We start from the raw sequence: 17,275 nt of genomic DNA, 5'->3' as shown, positions 1-17,275 counted from the left end.
TGTGGAAGAAAGAAAATGTCAACTCTGCTTTCTTAAGGCCTATTGTCAGCCCATATGAATCTGGGGGGTTGGTAATGGTTTGTGGAGCTCCTTCTCTTTGGAAACTGCTCCCTGTCCCTCCTCACACCACAGCCACGAGGAGTCAGCTTGCTGTGTTTACCAAATGACGGTTCTCTCCCCATTAGCTCCCAGCCTGGCAGCTCTCCACCCTCAGCAACTGCCAGATTAAATGCATTACTTGACCATCTTCACCCGGCTCCCTTTGATGTTCCCTTCTCAAGCTTCAAAATACCTTTTGGAGGGAGATCAGACAGCATTAAACAGAATTACTAATTAATTAAGCAAAGTTAAATTTTAAACACTGTTTGTTGTGTTAGCCAAAAGCCTGAACAGAACAGACTTTTTTCCTCCGCTGAGATCAAAGACAGTCTCTTCCCTCTCCCCTCCCCCAGTTTAAAAAAGGGAGGGGTGGGGAGGAAGAGAGAGCGAAAGAAGAGAGTGAGGAAATACCTGAATGGTGACAACTTTGATTGTGGGTCTAGACACCCCTCCCGCCTCCCCATGGGCCCAATGGGAGGCTCCTTGGGGAACGCATGCTGTGAGAGCCACAGTCACTCGGGACTGTTTACCCTGGCAAATGGCAGTGACCCAGGGAGCAGGATGGCACAGCCCACCCAGCCCAAGCTGCTGACAGCTGGCGCCACCCAAACAGCAACAGAAGAAGGCCTGTGAAATAAAACAGACCTGTCCTCCTCAACAGTACAACAGGGTGAGCTCCTCGGGGCTCTTCCCCCTGGTCTGGGGTCACTTGAGGTCACTAGGAGACAGGCTCCAAGAAGCAGGCTGTGCACTGTACAACCCCAGGTGGTGCCACTCATATGACCAATACCCTAGATATGTGTATTGCTTATGACATCCTTTGGACAGATGGCAGAAAGGTGTCTTGAGGAGGGGCAGCTTTTTTCTAATTTGCATGAATGCATCCGGAGCTAGTGGGGTGCTGTCTCCCGCCATTCAGTCTAGCACTTTATTCTGTACAGTCCTATCTGGGACCTTCTGATTGCTTCACAGGAGCCTCCACATCTGCACAGCCAGAAAACAAGTTTCTTGAGATCTGGCGCTTTCTAGGCTTCTGCTCCCGGGTTGCCCAATGCCTAGCACTTCCCATACGTGCACAGGGCAGAGATTCCGCCAGGCCTGCTGAACTACAGCACATTCTACAGGTAGGCATAAGGAAGCTTGGCTACATAACAAATATGCCATACCTTCTGCCTTGATGGAGACTGGGAAGTGCCATGGGGAGGTGGGGAGTTGAAATTTACGTAAAAATCCAAACCTGGGATGATACCAGTAAATGCCAGCTTATCTTAACACAATCCAGAAAGGCCTGGTGCATATGAAACTTGGAAAGAAGAGACAAATTTGAAACACAGTTATGACTAAATCAGCCCCACTAAAGACCAGAAATTGCTAACAATTCAATTGCATGGCAGACCCCTCTCTTAGCCTAGTTACCTGGCAAGTTCTTCTCAGTGAATACAATGTAAGATTTAACACAAGCCAGAACTTCCTTGCTAGAGTCTGGATGCTCGCCCTGACATATCCACAGTCCTTTCTCAATCGTCCACGTACAGATTATCTGCTGCAAATATTTTAGTCTCAGGGTTGCTTGCCAAGATGTTTGAGTCCACAACCTTCTGACAGCAGCTGTTCGAGGGAATGCAGATGAATTTTAATATTAGCCTCTGCCAAATATAATTAGGCGGGTAAATCTGCTGCCAGTAAAAAGAGAAAGATATCATATGTGCATTCCAGGCCAAATGGTTTCTTGCAGTATCTGTATCAGGCTCTCCTTAGGGAATGAGGGTCCTAGCGATCCCACCTCTGTTTGTAAACACAGCCACATACTGTGGTGGGCTGCACGGAGAGGCTGGTGAAGTTAGTAGTACCACACATTATTCCATTAAGTCCTCTTAACACTGTGCAGGGTATGCTACTGTTGGCATCGTACAAAAGAGGAAACTTAGCTTAAAAACCAAAACTGATTATGCCGTTTCCCTGCTTAAACCCCTCCAGTGGCCCCCTTTCCCCTAAGGAGGGGTCCAAAGGCTTCCACGACCCGGCTGCTGCCACCTCTCAGTCCCGTCTCTCTGTGGAACTGCTTTCCCTTTTCTGAGCCTGCCATGCTCTCACGCTGTTATCCCTGCCAAGAACACTCTTTCCAGCTCTGCAATTCCCACTCATCCTTCAGGTCTTCAGTTTAAGCCTCCCTTCCTCTGAGCAGCATGCTGTCACACCCTCAGGGCTAGGTTAGGTTTCCCTGCTCAGTGAGCCTTATTACACCATCATTATATCACTCATTTAATCATCAGAATCTTCCGTCAGCCCAATATCTCTACCCTGAGATATATATGTCTATAGTGCGGTGTCTATCACACTATAGGTGCTGCATCATCAGCAGCATCATCAAAATGAAACAATGGTAAGTAGCAGAACCAGGATTTGAACCCAGAAGTTGTGGAACAAAGAGAACTAAATCCCAGTTTCCCAACTCCTCAACCACTGGCCTGTCCACTCTCTCAGACCACAATAGCTGACACCTGTTCCTGCCTGTCCAGCAATCCTTCCAGATGATAGCATCTGGCTTTCCTCCCCAGAGCTACTCATCCCCCACTCTCAGTCTATCTAGTTTATGGAGACTGATCCCACTCCAGGGTTGCACTGCACTCAGTACCCCCACCTGACCCAGCTTGTTTCATCCTGAAGGCCACGTGGCTGGTCCTAGGTCAGTATGAAAGAAGAGTTTATGAAGAAGCTAATGAAGCTAGGCTTCTGGGCCCTCTCACCTACACGGGCCCTTTCCAAGTCAGGATGGGTCTTTGCAAGGTGTTTATGTGGTCATATGTGTTTGTATTTGTAACATTTTCCAAATTAGGCATTTTATCCTCAATCTATTAAGATTGTCATCTAACCATTCTGACATCCTGTGCCTGTGTGAGTTGATACTAGGGGAAATACAGGCATTTCTGGACATGAGCTAAGGAGAGACTGAGTTGGTGAGATATTTATTTTGGTTTGGCCCCAGAAAGCTTCAGGTCCCACAAAACCTAGATCTACCCTGGTCAAGTGATCAGTAAAGTGGTCAGTAAAGCGAGTCCAACATGTGCAAGAACCCCTGTGACCTGGGAACTTTCTTCCACCTGACAGGGCTGTGCTCATAGGATGGGAGTGCCCAGAGCTGGGAACTGCCACCCTTGCCCCCTGTGGGGGAGAAGCCACCAGGAGACAGAGGGAGAGATGATGGAGAGGGAGAGAGAGGGGCAGCGAGCGAGACATGTGTGTGAATGTGTGAGTATACGTGTGTGTGTGAGTGTGTGTGTGTGTGCGTGCATGTGTCCATGACATGGTTTTAGCTCCAGAATCCAAACAGGCCTTTTTAGGCAAGATCTACCCTAGGATTTTTCAATTTCATGAGCCAAAAGTTTAAATGAGTTTCCAAAAGAACCGAAAGAATCCTGACTTAACAAATCGTCTCTCTGAGATCCTGCTTTTTAGGAAAAACCACCAGCACCAGCACCACAGCAGTAATTCACTCACCCAGGGCAGTCCCTCTAGGGTGATTTCCAGCTTTTTCACCTGTGGGTGTCTGCCCCTTCCTGAGACCAGAAATGCCACCAGGGACTTCTCCACCATCCTGCCTCCCAGCTGCATTTTACTGCCACTGGATTTTGCTTATGGACCAATTGTAACTGAGGGGAAACAAAAAAGGGGGAAAAGGGGGTGGGGGAGGAAATCCTTCTCAACAAATAACATTCTGGCCTTTTTTTCCTCATCAGAGCATAAGGCTGGTGGCCACTCGGCTTTGAGATCTGAACAGGATTGAGACGAAACATCTGTTCAGGGAGGGAGGGGGAAGCCCCGGGAGAGAAGGGGAAAGGGGAGAAAAAGCCTTCTGTGGGCTAAAAATATCACGTCCCTTCCATTCTCCCCCGCCCGTCCCCACCCAAGTTAAAACATGTGATGAAATTCGGCTTTTACAATCTAACCCCGAGCTACTTGAAACTATTAAAGCCTCTCCGGTATCTGACACAAGTCAGAATTTCCACTGTTCCAGCTGAGCTTTTATGAGGAGCAGACTTGAGAGAAACTGCCAAGGTAACAAAGTCCGCTTGTTCTCTGTCACCGCTGCAACTCAGCTTCTGGGGGGACTGTAGGGGAGTGGAGAGTCAGGGCCGCTGACACCCCCCGACAGGACAGGCTCTGAACTGAGGGAGAGGAGCCGGCGGGGCATGGGCACCTGCCCCTCCATCTGGGGGTCCCTGCTGCCCTCCCATGAACTCCTCTTCCTCCCAGCCTTCCTGGGAAGCCACCGCCAGCCCTGTGTATTGAGGAGCCTTGCCTGAGAGTCCCGGGCAATGTCCATGGCTACTTCCTGAGAAGTCTTGACTCGCTCTCTCTCTGTTTCTTGCCCAACTGCTCCTTGAACCCCAAGCTCCAATCACCAGGTATCCCACGGCCTCCTCGGTACCTCTCCTTGGATGTTAAATGGGCATCTTGAACCCAACTGGTCCAAAAACGGGAGGCTTGATGGTCACCCGCCAAAACCTCCACCTCAGAAGTGACACCGCCAAATCCTTAGTTCCTGAAACCAAAAGTCTAAGATGCATCCCTGATCTCTTCGTTCCCTCAACCCCCTTCTCACCAGCTCCAACCTCCAGCCCCATGGACCTCTCCCCAGCCCCAAGCTCCCAGGCTAGGCCAGCACCATCTCCTCTCGCCTGCGACCCTGCAGTCACCTCCTGGTTTCATTGCCCTCTTCCTCCCTGCCCATGGGCAGTCCCTCCCAGAAGCCAGAATTCACTTCTTAAAACAGAGGTCAGAATCCAGCAGTCACCCACCCAACCATCTGGGCAGAACCACGCAACCTAAGGGCGTGGTCCCACACTAGCCGACCACCCCACTCTCATTCCTGATGCCACATCAGCCTCCTTTCTGTTCTTCCCCAAACACCAAGTTCCCTCCACTCTGGGGTTCTGCTCACTCCTAGCTGCTCTCCCCCTACATTCTTCCATGGCTGGCTCCTTCCTGGCATCTACATCTCAGATGAAACATCACCTTCTGAGAAAAGCCTCCTCACTCTACCTCTCCCTGGGTTTTACGTCTTAGCAGAGAACCACTACTAGAAACTTCCATGCTCCTTCGCAGATTTATGTATTCATCCCTGCCTCCCTCCTGTGAATGTCGTGACTGCTGGGCCTGCCTACCTTGCTTGTGCCTGTGAACCCAGGGCCCAGTAGAGCCCCTAGCTGCAGCAAATGCCCAGCACATACTGAATGGTGAGGAGTGAGGGGCCAGATTCTGTTCTCAGTCTGCTGTGTGACCTTGGACAGGTCACTTCCCTCTCTGGGCTTCAGTTTTCCAACTACAGATGAAAGGAAGTACAGGCCTCCCAAGTTCCTTTGCCCAACATCTGACCCCTGGGAGCCTGGACAGACTGGCCCAGGCCCCAACACAGGTACACAGGTCCTGCCTGAGAGGCCGGAGGGAGGGGTCACCTGCTTTCAGTGAGGCAGAGGGAGAGGTCACCTGCTTTCAGTGACTACAGGGTGTTGACTTTCCTTCTTCAGTGAGTGTTTATTTATTGAGCACATACAGCATGCCAGACCCTACTCCAGGCACCAGGAGTACGGGGAGGCCTTTGGAGATTCTAACAGGATTAAAGAAGCTTTGCAAAGAGGCTCTTTGATCTGGGCTAGGTAAATGATTATAAACATGGGCTGACACCTCTTCAAGAAAACTGAACCCAGAAAACAAGAATCATGGCAGCTCAAGTGTGCTGGGCACTTACTCTGTACCAGGGCCACCCTTGGGACCTACATCCATCACCTCACTGTCTTCACAATAACCCTGGCAAAGAAGTGTTACAAGGAACCCAGTGAGGAAATTGAGCCACAGGGAAGTGACTCGCCCAAGGTCACACAGTGAGTGTGGGTAAGCCAGGCTGGAATGGGGTCTGAGCTGCGAATTCATAGAAAGTCAGAATCAAGGGAGGAGAGATGAGGAAGGCAAAGTTAGGGACCATTGCAGAGCTGAACAGGCCCCGAGCTCCCAGAGTGCTGCTCAGCCCCCACCAGGCCTCAGTCTTAACACTGCTCCCTGCTGGGCAGAACCACCAACTCCAGGCACATCCACCCTTGGGCTGAGGAAGCAGAGACCACCCCACGGGCTGCCACAAGCGCACGCCAGGCCAGTGGGGAGAGGGCAGCAGGGCCAAAGCAAGGCCTGCCCTGGAAGCTGGGAGGCCTGGGCCTGGTCCCGAGGAGGAGGGGCTGCCTGACTTTAGTGGCTCTGAGCATCTCCTTTAGGGAGCAGGGACCCTGCAGGCTGGACCGCGCCCTGCAGAGCAGCCTTCCTAAAGATGCCGGAGAGTGGAGAAATAGAAACCAGGCACTTGAGGATGCGGAGAGACAACGAGCAAAGGCCCAGAGATGAGACACAGAGATAGCCAAGAAGCTGGGCGGGGGCAGCGTTCACCAGGTGAGAGGCAGGGGGGACCTGGAGAGAGGGAGATGGGAGAGGGGGATGAAGCAGTGGCTGCAGCACGCTCAGACACAGTGACTCCTGGAGGCCATGCAGGGGAACGTGGCCTGGCCACCCATTCTCCCCGTGGGGCCCAAGCCACAGGCTGCGACTACCTGGAGTCCTGCCCAGCTGTGGGGGCAGGGAGGCTGGGTGTGCGCTGAAGGTGAGCATGGGGTCACCCCTCCCTGGTCCTCAGACCTCAGCTGGGTCAGCTGAGGAGGGGTCCCTCTCCCCTTCTCCCCACGAAAGCCTCACCTCACCAGCCCTGCCACGCCCAGCCAGCTCTCAGAGCTTGGGACTTTTGATGTTTACTTTGTTCTTTCCCCAGTTCAAAAGGAGCTCTGCAGCCCTGGCCCTCGCACCAAGCCCAGCCTTAATCTCCCATCCCTCCCGCTCCCAGCTGGCCAGTTAAGGCGGTTAAGACGCTGGATTAGGGCCGGCTTTACATAACAACGCGGGAGCTAAAGCCATCCTCTCCTGGGATGGCTAAAAGACTTCTTTTTATCTTCACGCCTCAGATGGCCTTTTTTCTCTCTTAAACAGCTCTCCAGCCCGCCAAGAGGCAATGAACTTGGCCAACAGGAAGACAAAGAAGAGATTCAGGACTCGGCTTGTTCTCCCTTAGTCAGTAGCACAGAGGGACCCCCCAGTCCCAGGTCCAGAGCAGGCAGCTGGTTTTCTGTGGCCAGAACTCAGTAGCACCTGCTCTCACCAGACCTAGCCATGCGGTGGCCTACCATCCACACCATATCCCCCACCCTGGGGTGGGAGGCCTCGGGCCACAGGACCAAGGGTGCCAGAGGACTACAGATGGTCACTGGACCCAGGGTCCCTCATGGGGTCTTAAGGGCCACACGGACAGGTCCAGATGCTCACCCGACTCAAACCAGAGCAGCTTCACTCCTACTGCCTTATTTACGGTTTTCACCTTTAAATACTGACATTAGTTTTTAATTTCATAAGGAATACATAATTGTGGTTTTTTGATTTTTTAAAAAATATAATTTTAGAATTATTGATAATAGAGACAGGGTCTCACTATGTTGCCCAGGCTGGTCTTGAACTCATGAGCTCAAGTGATCCTCCAGCCTCAGCTTCCCAAAGTGCTGAGATTATAGGTTTGAGCCACCATGCCCAACTATGTTCTTATAAAAGTTTAACCATGAAATGCAGATAACACAGACTTAAGTCTCCTCCCATGTTTGGAAAGAGCTATGGTTATCATCTGTCTAGGCCTCTATCCACACAGTCATATGCATATGTGGTACCCTAAGAAACTCCTGAGGATGATCTGGTGCCTTTTTTTCACATAAAAGATACCAGACTGTATGCACACACAAAGCTTTCTGTTCATGGGACTCCTCCCCCTTGATCTGGGGCCTGCTTACATTTGAGTAAAGTTTGCTAGATACCTGGCTCTCCAGCCTGCCTCCAACTTCTAGGCAACGGAGTGAGTATCTTCAAACAGTGTTTCTCTGAGTGCAGTGTTCATGCAAGCCACCTGGGGAGCTTGTTAAAATGCAGATCGGATTCAGCAGGCCTGGGCTGGAGCTGAGATTCTATATTTATAACAGCTCTCAGGCCAGATGTGGCCATGGTCCTCAGGTCTGGCCCATGCTCCCCTTGAGAACTTCCCAGAACTGTCTGCTCTCCTCTTGTGGCCCTTCAGACCCCTGCAGGGCTAGATCCCCCTCCGCAGACCCTTGCACCATGGCCCCCCAGCTCTCCAGCCAGTTGTCTGCCCTGGTCTCAGCAGAGAGGTCCTTCCTTACTCTTATAAGGCAGCCCCCCGTTTGGTGATTTCTTTCCCTGTTTCTGAATTTAAAATCTCCCATTCAGGAAACACTCTGCTTCACGCTGTCATCCGTTCCTGGCACCAACTCTGGGAGCCAAGCAGGGCAAAGGCCCTTGTTCCCATTCTATAGATGTGGAAACTGAGGCTCAGAAAGGTGGGGTGGCCTGCCCAAAGTCAAACCAGCACACCAGCAGCCAGCAGACCCTCTACACTTAAGCGTCCTGATTCTCTCTACAACACGGCACTTCACCATGAAGAAAGCAAGCAGCGGCCAGGTGCAGTGGCTCACGCCTGTAACCCCAGCACTTTGGGAGGCCAAGGTGGGAAGGTCACTCGAGGCCAGAAGTTCAAGACCAGTCTGGACAACATAGTAAGACCCCATCTCTACAGAAAAATTTAAAAATTAGGTTGGCATGGTGGCATGCAACTGTAGTCCTAGCTACTTGAGAGGCTGAGGTGAGAGGATCACTTGAGCCCAGGTCAAGGCTGCAGTGAGCTACGATTACCTACTGCACTCCAGCCTGGGTGACAGAGCAAGACCCCATCTTAAGAAAGGAAGAAGGACAACAGAAGAGAGAGGTGAAAGGCTGGCTGTGTGTGTGTGTGCACACTCATGCACCAAGAGAGTGACATGATGGAGGAAACAGAATAGGCACTGTGTGTAATGCTTACTCCATGCCCAACACTGCCTGATCACACTTCACACATCACTCTGAGCAGCTACTCTTATTATCCCCAGAGGAGCAGCAGAGTTTCAACAACCTGTCCGAGATCCCCCAGCTAATCCGGTGCAGGGCCAGGACATGGACCTAGGTGACCGGACCCCCACCTGGGCTTGGACCTATGAAGTGCCACACCTGTCTCTTACTCCTCTCCTCCATCCCACCCTCCAGTCCACCCCCACCCAGAGTCACAAGGTCCCTGTTGTGCCCTCCATCTGCAGATTTTCTGGAGTACACAGGGCACACGGCCAGCTGAACACCCGCTTCCCCCACTCGCTGCTGCTGGGAAGAGAGCAATGGACTCCGAATACCTTCCAGCCGAAAGTCGTCCTCTTCCTCGCTGAGCGTGTCTCTCAACACGTCGCCCACGAGCTCCTAGAAGAAGACAGAGCAGAGGCATTGAGCAGGGGTTGGGGGAGCCCAGTGCTGGGACGTTAAAAGCGGTGCCATGAGGACCCTGGGCTGATTCTTCTGATTGGAATTCAGGTCAACTGAGGCAGATCCTATTGCACCTGAAAAGTTAAGCGCCAAGGTGGGTCCCTCCTGCCCTTAACATAAACCCACACGCATCAGCACAACATTCAGGCCACCGCAGGCTATGGCTCCACCGGGTCTTCCATCATGCCTCCCATATTTCACCAACACACATGCCTTCCGGAAACCAGCCTGATTCCTTGCACACACCCTGCCTGTTCCCCACCAGTGAGTTAAGGATATCTGGGATCTCATCCCAACCAACCTGACCAGGAGATGTCAAGTTAGCGAGGGGAGTGTGGCTGGTCCACAGGCTGGGAAATTTCTAGGATGTCAACAAAGGCCCCATCTGTCTGACCCACCCTAGCAGGATAACTCCAAATATGGAAGAAGCTAGACCATACCTTGTCAAACTGTCTTCTGTATTTATTGGTATTCTGCCAGAAGAGTTCTATGATCAAAGAAGATTCTTTTAAACAAAGTTAAACAAGATCTCTTACAGCAGGACTTATCAGGACTTTTCCTATGGTTCTAAACACTGAATCTCCAAGTGCTGGCATATTTTGCATTCTCCAAACTTATTTAGACCATGGAGCTTCGTTTTTCAAAAGTATCACATGATACGCGTGTCCCAAGAAACCCACTTTAGGAAATACTCCTGTTATGGGAGGACAGACAAGGGTTTGGGGGATGATGATGCTATGGTAGCGGTTCTCAAAACACAAAATGACAAGCAATAAAAAAGCCCAAACTCAGCAGCTGTCACCAACTTCTCTTTGTGAAAATAAAAGAGAAAAAAAACAAAAACAAAAACAAAACCCAACCCTCTCCTTAGGGGAAAAAAAATTCTACACCTCAGATGATGCTTAAAAAAAACCAGTCCTCTTCTTGATGAACAAAAGAAAAAACACGGCTTTGTATTGCTGATCTCATCAACTGGACACAGCTGGAGGTAAGCCTCTTGCTTTTTTTTGTTTTTTGTTTTAAAGACAAACAGCTAACATTTTGTGGCTGTTCTCTTTCTTCTTTCAAATCTTTCTAGGGCATTACACACTCTTTCTTAAAAGCTGTTAAAATGTGGCCATTCAGACTCCGGTGTCCCATTTACTTCAAAACCAGGCTACTTTATTCCTCGAGTCAGGATGGCTTCCTCTCCTCCTCCGCCAATTATTATAATCATCGAACATATCCTGGGCTTGTAAACTGGCTGTTTGTGTTAACAGAGCCCGAGTTGACAGGGGAGCTGGGAGACGATGACAGGAAAGGGATGCACACAGGTGGCATCATTAGATGGCTGCGACGCCCCAGCAGCCAATTAAAGCCCATCTTTCATGCAGAAGAGAGACGGGTGCCACCTCCCCCTGAAAGGCTGGTAGGCAGAGCTTCCTCGAGGGAACAGGCAACAGTCTTCAAGAGAATCTGCGCACCTCTTCATGCTGAGGTCTTCTGCAGAGCGGGGCTCTGCGCCTGCCACCCTGACTGCACTGCAGCCGGGTGACAGCATCAATGAGACGTCTGAGTACTTGTGTCTTTTTACTGGCACACTTGGAAGAGTTTAAAGACTCCAGACATCGCCACCAACAAGGCAGCCGTGTGGGGCCCTATGACGATGACCGCATGTGCTCAAGGCACCCCAGTCACCACCTAATGACAGCTTCAGCACTCCCTGCTCGGAGAACCAAGCTCTCTGACACACTCAGAAAGCAGAGTTCTGGCAAGTTCTGGCATAGGCCTCTCACCACTCAACAGTACCCTGCTCTGGAGAACACTGGAAAGCTCCCCGGAGCCATGGTTCATGGACGCACTGTACTGTGCCAATGCTCAACTTTGCAAAAATTCATCTCCCCAGCCAGGCGCAGTGGCTCACGCCTGTAATCCTAGCACTTCGGGAGGCCAAGGCAGGTGGATCACGAGGTCAGGCAACCTGGCCAACATAATGAAACCCCATCTCTGCTAAAAATACAAAAAATTAGCCAGGCGTGGTGGCAGGTGCCTGTAATCCCAACTACTTGGGGGGCTGAGGCAGAAGAATCGCTTGAACCTGGGAGGTGGAGGCTGTGGTGAGCTGAGATTGCGCCACTGCACTCCAGCCCAGGTGACAGTGTGAGACTCTGTCTCAAAAAAAAAAAAAAAAAAATTCATCTCCCCCACTGAGCCACACGGCCCAGGGTCTGTGGCGTGCAGCGTGCATGTTCCTAGAGCTTTGAGTCTCTAGGCCAGAAGCCATGTGGGATGTTGAGCCAAACACAGAATCACATGCTGGCTGTACCGCCTGCCTCGCCTTTGGACCTCAGCCTACTTATTTGTAAAATGGGCACAGTCATCAACCATAATAATAATCAAACAGCTGACACTTACTGTGCATTTTCCATGTGTCAGGCACCATGCTAGGCACTTTATAGTCATTACTCAGTACCTGTGGGCGACTGGTTCCAAAACTCCCTGAGGCTATCAAAATCTGTAGATGCTCAAGTCCCTTATATAAATGGTGTAGTATTTGCATATAAACTACAAACATCCTGCCCTATACTTTAAATCACCTCTAGATTACTTACAATACCTAACACAGTGTAAATGCTATGGAGATGGTTGTTAAACTGTATTGCTTAGGGAATAAGGACAAGAAAAGTCTGTATGTGTTCAGTACGGATGCTTTTTTGTTTCCAAATATTTTCTATCTATGGTTGGCTGAATCAACAAATACATAGCCCATGGATAAGGAGGGCCAACTGTGTAAGCGTGTATTTATTAGCCCCCTGAATCATCACAACAGCCCTGGTCTTTCCATCTTTCAAGAAATAGATGCTCATTAAAATGATTTGCAAATTGTAAAGTGAGAGATATAATCATTACTGTTATTTTCTACAAAGAAAGTGGCCTCAACCCTGAAGTACTGTATGAGACCAGAAACAGTTCTAATGACAGTCACCCGTCATCTACCAAGTGCTCACAGTGTACGAGGTGCTGACCAATGGGATCTTCACGGGAGACTCCGGAGAATGGCCTCCCCACAGCCCTGCATCTAAGTGGCTAGGAGGCTCCAAGAGGCTGTGACCCCCTTTGGATCACCTGCTAGCAAGGGGAGGAGCGGGGACTTGAGCCAGCTCCTTCAGATGCCTCAGCCCGGGCTCCTACTCATGCAACCAGGGCTCCTGTGGGCATGGGAGCAGAGGTGGTCAGGAGTCCTGGCACCTACCAGGGACCAAGGATCACACCTAAAGGAGTGCAAGAAAAATAGCCCAGCTGGCAGCTCCAGTGGGTAAGTGGTCAAGGGTTCCCATCTGCCTAGCAGGACTCAAAGCTCCCCTGCTCCTCCCCACAACTTGGGGACTTGGCCCTGCCCTCAAGCTGAGCCCTGGCTGGCAGCCCCACATGTCAGGGCCAGGGCCAGGCCCTTGGCACCATCCTTCGGGAAGGCAGGTGTTGCCAGGAGACATATTCAGAACTTTGACGGCGCCACTGGAAGCCCCTGTGCAGAGGGCATGGAACTGGAGGGGTCAGACCTTAGTTCAAATCCCAGCTCTGCTTCACACATGCTGCACCACCTTGGGGAAGGAACTTTATCTCTAGTGCACCTCAGTCTCCCCATTCGTAAACAGGGGCGACAGCAATCAGGATATCTGGAGGGGGTGGGGCTGTGAGGAGTGAGGAAGTCATTGCATGTGAAGCGCTTAGCAGGGCAGCTGAAAGCATGAGTGGGGTTCATTAGGTCAGTAGTTACTGTTTATTACTCCTGCTATTGTTATTGTATGGTGACCAGAACACTGCTGGGACAAGCCGAGAGACTCGCCAGACCCCAGGTGCCCTCACAGACACCTGGAAACATGCCCCATCCTGCCCAGGACGCTGTTTTCAGAGGACTTCATTTCACCCTTGTGTCAATCCTTTCAGGTATTCCAAAGGACTGCCATGATTACCCTGTTTTACAGATGAGATGACTGAGGCACAGAGAGGTTAAGTGACTTGCCCAAGGTCACACAGCTAGTAAGTGCCAGAGCCTGAGTCCATACCCTTCACCACTGCACCTGGGAAACCCACATGTGGGGCTTGGCTGCAGTGGTGACCCTCCTCCACTTATTTTGTCTACTTAGTTGTCACTCTGTGATCCCAGGCCCCTCCCCTCTGGCCTCCAGGACAGTGGGCCTTAGCCTCTGCTGCAAGTTCTGATCAAAGACCTTCCTGGGTCTCCAGGGCCTCTGCTCCACCTGACCTGGGGCTGGGCTGCTCCTGTCTAATGGCCTGGATTGGTGGCCCCTCAGGTCACATGCCCAGATGTGCTACCTTCCTAAGTCCCAGTGGTGCCCCATCAGCTGGCCCTGGGAGCCCCTCCTCTGCTCTACACTGGGCCCCAGGAAGAGAGGCCAGCTCCTCCGGGCACAGGGTGTGCAGCCAGCACCAGTCCAGAGCCCAGAATCCAGGCACGATACCTTATAAGGCCTCCGGGGATGGGAAAACCACATCAAAGCAGCCTTGGGGAGCGAGCTGGAGTTTGGTTGGGGTTTTTCCTCTGTCTTTGAGACTTCCTACTTCTGAATGTAACATCTTCCCCCACCGCCTGCCCCAGCAGTGCTTTGTCAATCTTTCTGTTCTCTAAGAGCTAACAGATGTTGGTGCCACAGGTTTCAAAGCAAACTCCCGGTGCCCACAGAACACGGCACAACTCACAGATTCCAAGAATGTACAGGGTTGGGATGTGCCGGGGAAAGAGGAGGGGGGCAGGGCCTAGGCCACCCTGTAACCCTTAGATCCGAGCAGCCTACCCTGGAGCTGCCCCAGGAAATTCCTGGCGAGTTCTCTCTTCCCAGCACACTGAGGCCGCAGCCTGGCCAGGCGCTCTCAAGGCCTTGCTGAGAGCAAGCTCTTGCCTTCCTCTTGTCCCCTCTCGGGAGGCAGGACAGGGATGCTCCACTCCTCAGCGTCCAGATCGACCTGGCAGTCGGGGCGCCCAGGCTCTGGGCCCAGTCCCACCCTCAGCAGCTGAGTGGCAGCAGACACATTACTTAATTTCTCCGGCCTCCATTTTCCCCTTCTGTAAAATGAGGATTTTGATGTCAAAGAGCAGTCAATGAGAAAACATAGATAACATGCCTAGGATGGTGTCTGATGCGAAGCTGGAAGCACTAACATCGGTTTCTCTCCTCTTCCCGACACAGGCTCAGGAACATTCTCACATTCCATCCTAATGCCTGGCGAGCCAGTGCCTCAATGTCCACCCTGGGACGATGCTCACATGTGTGTCCAGGAGGCACATTCGAATCCAGTGATGTTTAGGGCAATGCACTTCCTGTTAACCCGCAGTCAGGAACACCCTGGATGCCCTCAAAGGCATGTGGGCTGGATCTCTGCAGAGGAGTGCCACACGAGAGGGACGCCAACAGAACAAGACAGACCTGCAGATCTCCTGGGCAGAGGGCCAGACCACAGGACGGGCAAAGGAGCCATCACAGGAAGACACGCAGACTGTGCTGCTACCTGTACACAGAGGAGAGCACCAAACCCATGTATGCCATGAGATTGTCCCCGTGTGGATGAACATGCGGAAGACGACAGCCACGGTGACCTCCAGAGAGGGGAGGGCAGACAGAGGCAGAGGGTGTGGGGGGGGTCATAAACCCCAGCCTTATCAGAAGTGTTCTCATGTTTAACTGATGAGTATATTACTTGGGTAATTAAAACCCAATTTAGTAAAACTGCAGATAATAACCCACTTTACAAAAGAAAACAAAAGCTGGGAGATTAAGTAACAAGTCCAAGGTTTCATGGAAAGCAACAGAGTCAGGTAGCCCCCTCCAGGCCTCGGCCCCCTCGTCTCTAGAATAGGGAGGCCAGACAAGATGATGCTCACAGTTCCCTGGAGCACAGACCTTCTGAGGTTCCAGCCCGCATCCCGTCAATGGGCAGATCTCTTCTCTAGGGCTATACCCAGGAAACAAGAGGAAAACCGGGGCTGTCCATTTTCTGGGCCTCAAGTTCTATGTCTCTCACATATACCTCTCCCCTGCGGACCTGTTATCTCTGCCCACACAGCCTCCCTCTCATTCCCAGGCCCCCAGGGCTTTCCTGGGCCTCCAGAGCTCACTCTGCCTACAAGCTCGGCAGGCTGAAAGTGCTAGGAAATTACCCAGCCCATCCCAACACTATACAACATGCAGGCCAGTGATACAAAAATAATCCTCATCAAAGGGCAGAGAGATGGAAAGAGGGCATGGCAGGCAGCCTTTTGAGAGGGCTCCTGGAGGCCTGGACCCAGGGATGGGAGAGGCTGGGGGCATCCTCCTCCCCAGGAGAGGAAAACAGACTCGCCCCTCCTTGCCTGGGTCATCAGAACCCAGGCCTCAACATGCTGCTTCCAAAGATAAATGGCATCTCTTTCCAAAGGAGCCAAAATATAGGGCAGAGTCCTCAGCCATTCCCCTGAAGACCCCTGAGCCCACCACAGCCACAGGTCACCTGGTGGTGGCTCCTGGCTCTGCCCACCAGGCCTGTCCCCTGGATGCAGCCAAGCCAATTGGAACCCTCTCCTGGGACCCCTCCCTCGGGAGCTGACGGGAACGAGCTCTTCTCTGGTGCCAAGGCTGCATCTCATCTCATCGGCAGCTTCTCAGAGACAACTCACTCAAGGAGGCAGCTCACACAGAGACAGAGGCCAGTACTGGGACCAGCCTCAGGCCCAGCCTTCTCCAGAAGGAGGCTGCCTGTGGGCAGGACTCTGGGTCTGTTTTGCCCTCAAACAGCGCCTGGTACCACGCAGGCACTCGAAAAAGTGTTTGTTCGGTGAACCCTGGGGCAGGCCCACCCTAACCCGCCCTTCCCACCGATGGGACGGTCACAGAAGCCACTAAACGGCCTTTGCTGCTTCCAGCAATTCAGGTCGGGTTTCTGTTACTTGCAACTAAAAGCTCTGACTCCCACAGCTCCCAGAAGCAATCCACAGCCTCCTCAAAGCTAAATCCAGGATTCCCAGGCAAGCTTGGGAGCCAGTGAAGCGAGCTCCTGCTGCCCTGCTGTATCGCGGGCCCCTGCAGGAGCTTCACGCGCAGACTCCACTCAGAGCTGCGGAGGCTGAGGCGAGAGGGAAGACAGGCTCCTGGGGCTGCACACACAGACCAGGCCTTTTGTGTTTGGCCTGCAAGGACCAGGCCTTCAAGACGCCAAAGACATTGAGCAGCAATTAAAATTCCTCAGATTTCTCCTGGACTATTTTTATCTGCCCAAGATGCAATTGACATGCTCCTAACTGTAGATCCCCGGCCTTCAGCTCCCCACATCCTGGGGACCCCAGCCTGAGCCTGCTTCCTGGGCTTGAGAGTTTGCACAGGGAAGGTGGACAGCCAGCAAGGAGTGGGACGGCAGGGCTGGCAGGAAGGACTTCAGACCCTGGGCCTGACTCTGAAACCACCATACTCCCTTCCTCCAGCCCTCAGGCCTGAGACCCGACAGGGTGCTCATAATCCCTAGAGACGGGTTGCCCAATCCTGAACCTCAGCCAGCCTCAGTCACCAAAGGGCCAGCAAAGGCCACTTCCTGGGCTGTCACACCAGCAAGTCGCAGGCATCCACATGCCACGGTCGCGCCTTCCTCCAGAGCCATGTCTCTGGGCTACCATGAGTACTTAAATGCTTCTCTTTAAATTGGCTCTCTCTCTCTTTTTAACCTAGTCTTGCCATAAAGCAATAAGATCAATAAAATCACAGGTGTTGGG

The 17,275-nt window shown here is 52.1% G+C and overlaps 1 protein-coding gene across 1 annotated transcript in view; it reads right to left on the bottom strand.

Annotated features, from left to right (window-relative positions):
• NKD1 (NKD inhibitor of WNT signaling pathway 1) overlaps positions 1-17,275 on the bottom strand; it is an 88,446-nt gene that overhangs the window by 18,980 nt on the left and 52,191 nt on the right. The window contains exon 4 of the mRNA XM_034940139.4: positions 9,411-9,474. Coding sequence (XP_034796030.3) covers positions 9,411-9,474 — 64 coding nt within the window. The remainder of the gene's footprint in view (positions 1-9,410; positions 9,475-17,275) is intronic.

The sequence above is a fragment of the Pan paniscus genome, chromosome 18, assembly GCF_029289425.2.
Source record: "Pan paniscus chromosome 18, NHGRI_mPanPan1-v2.0_pri, whole genome shotgun sequence".
Taxonomy (NCBI): domain Eukaryota; kingdom Metazoa; phylum Chordata; class Mammalia; order Primates; family Hominidae; genus Pan; species Pan paniscus.
Note: the sequence above shows the minus strand (reverse complement) of the source record. Positions and strands in the feature narration are given on the sequence as shown.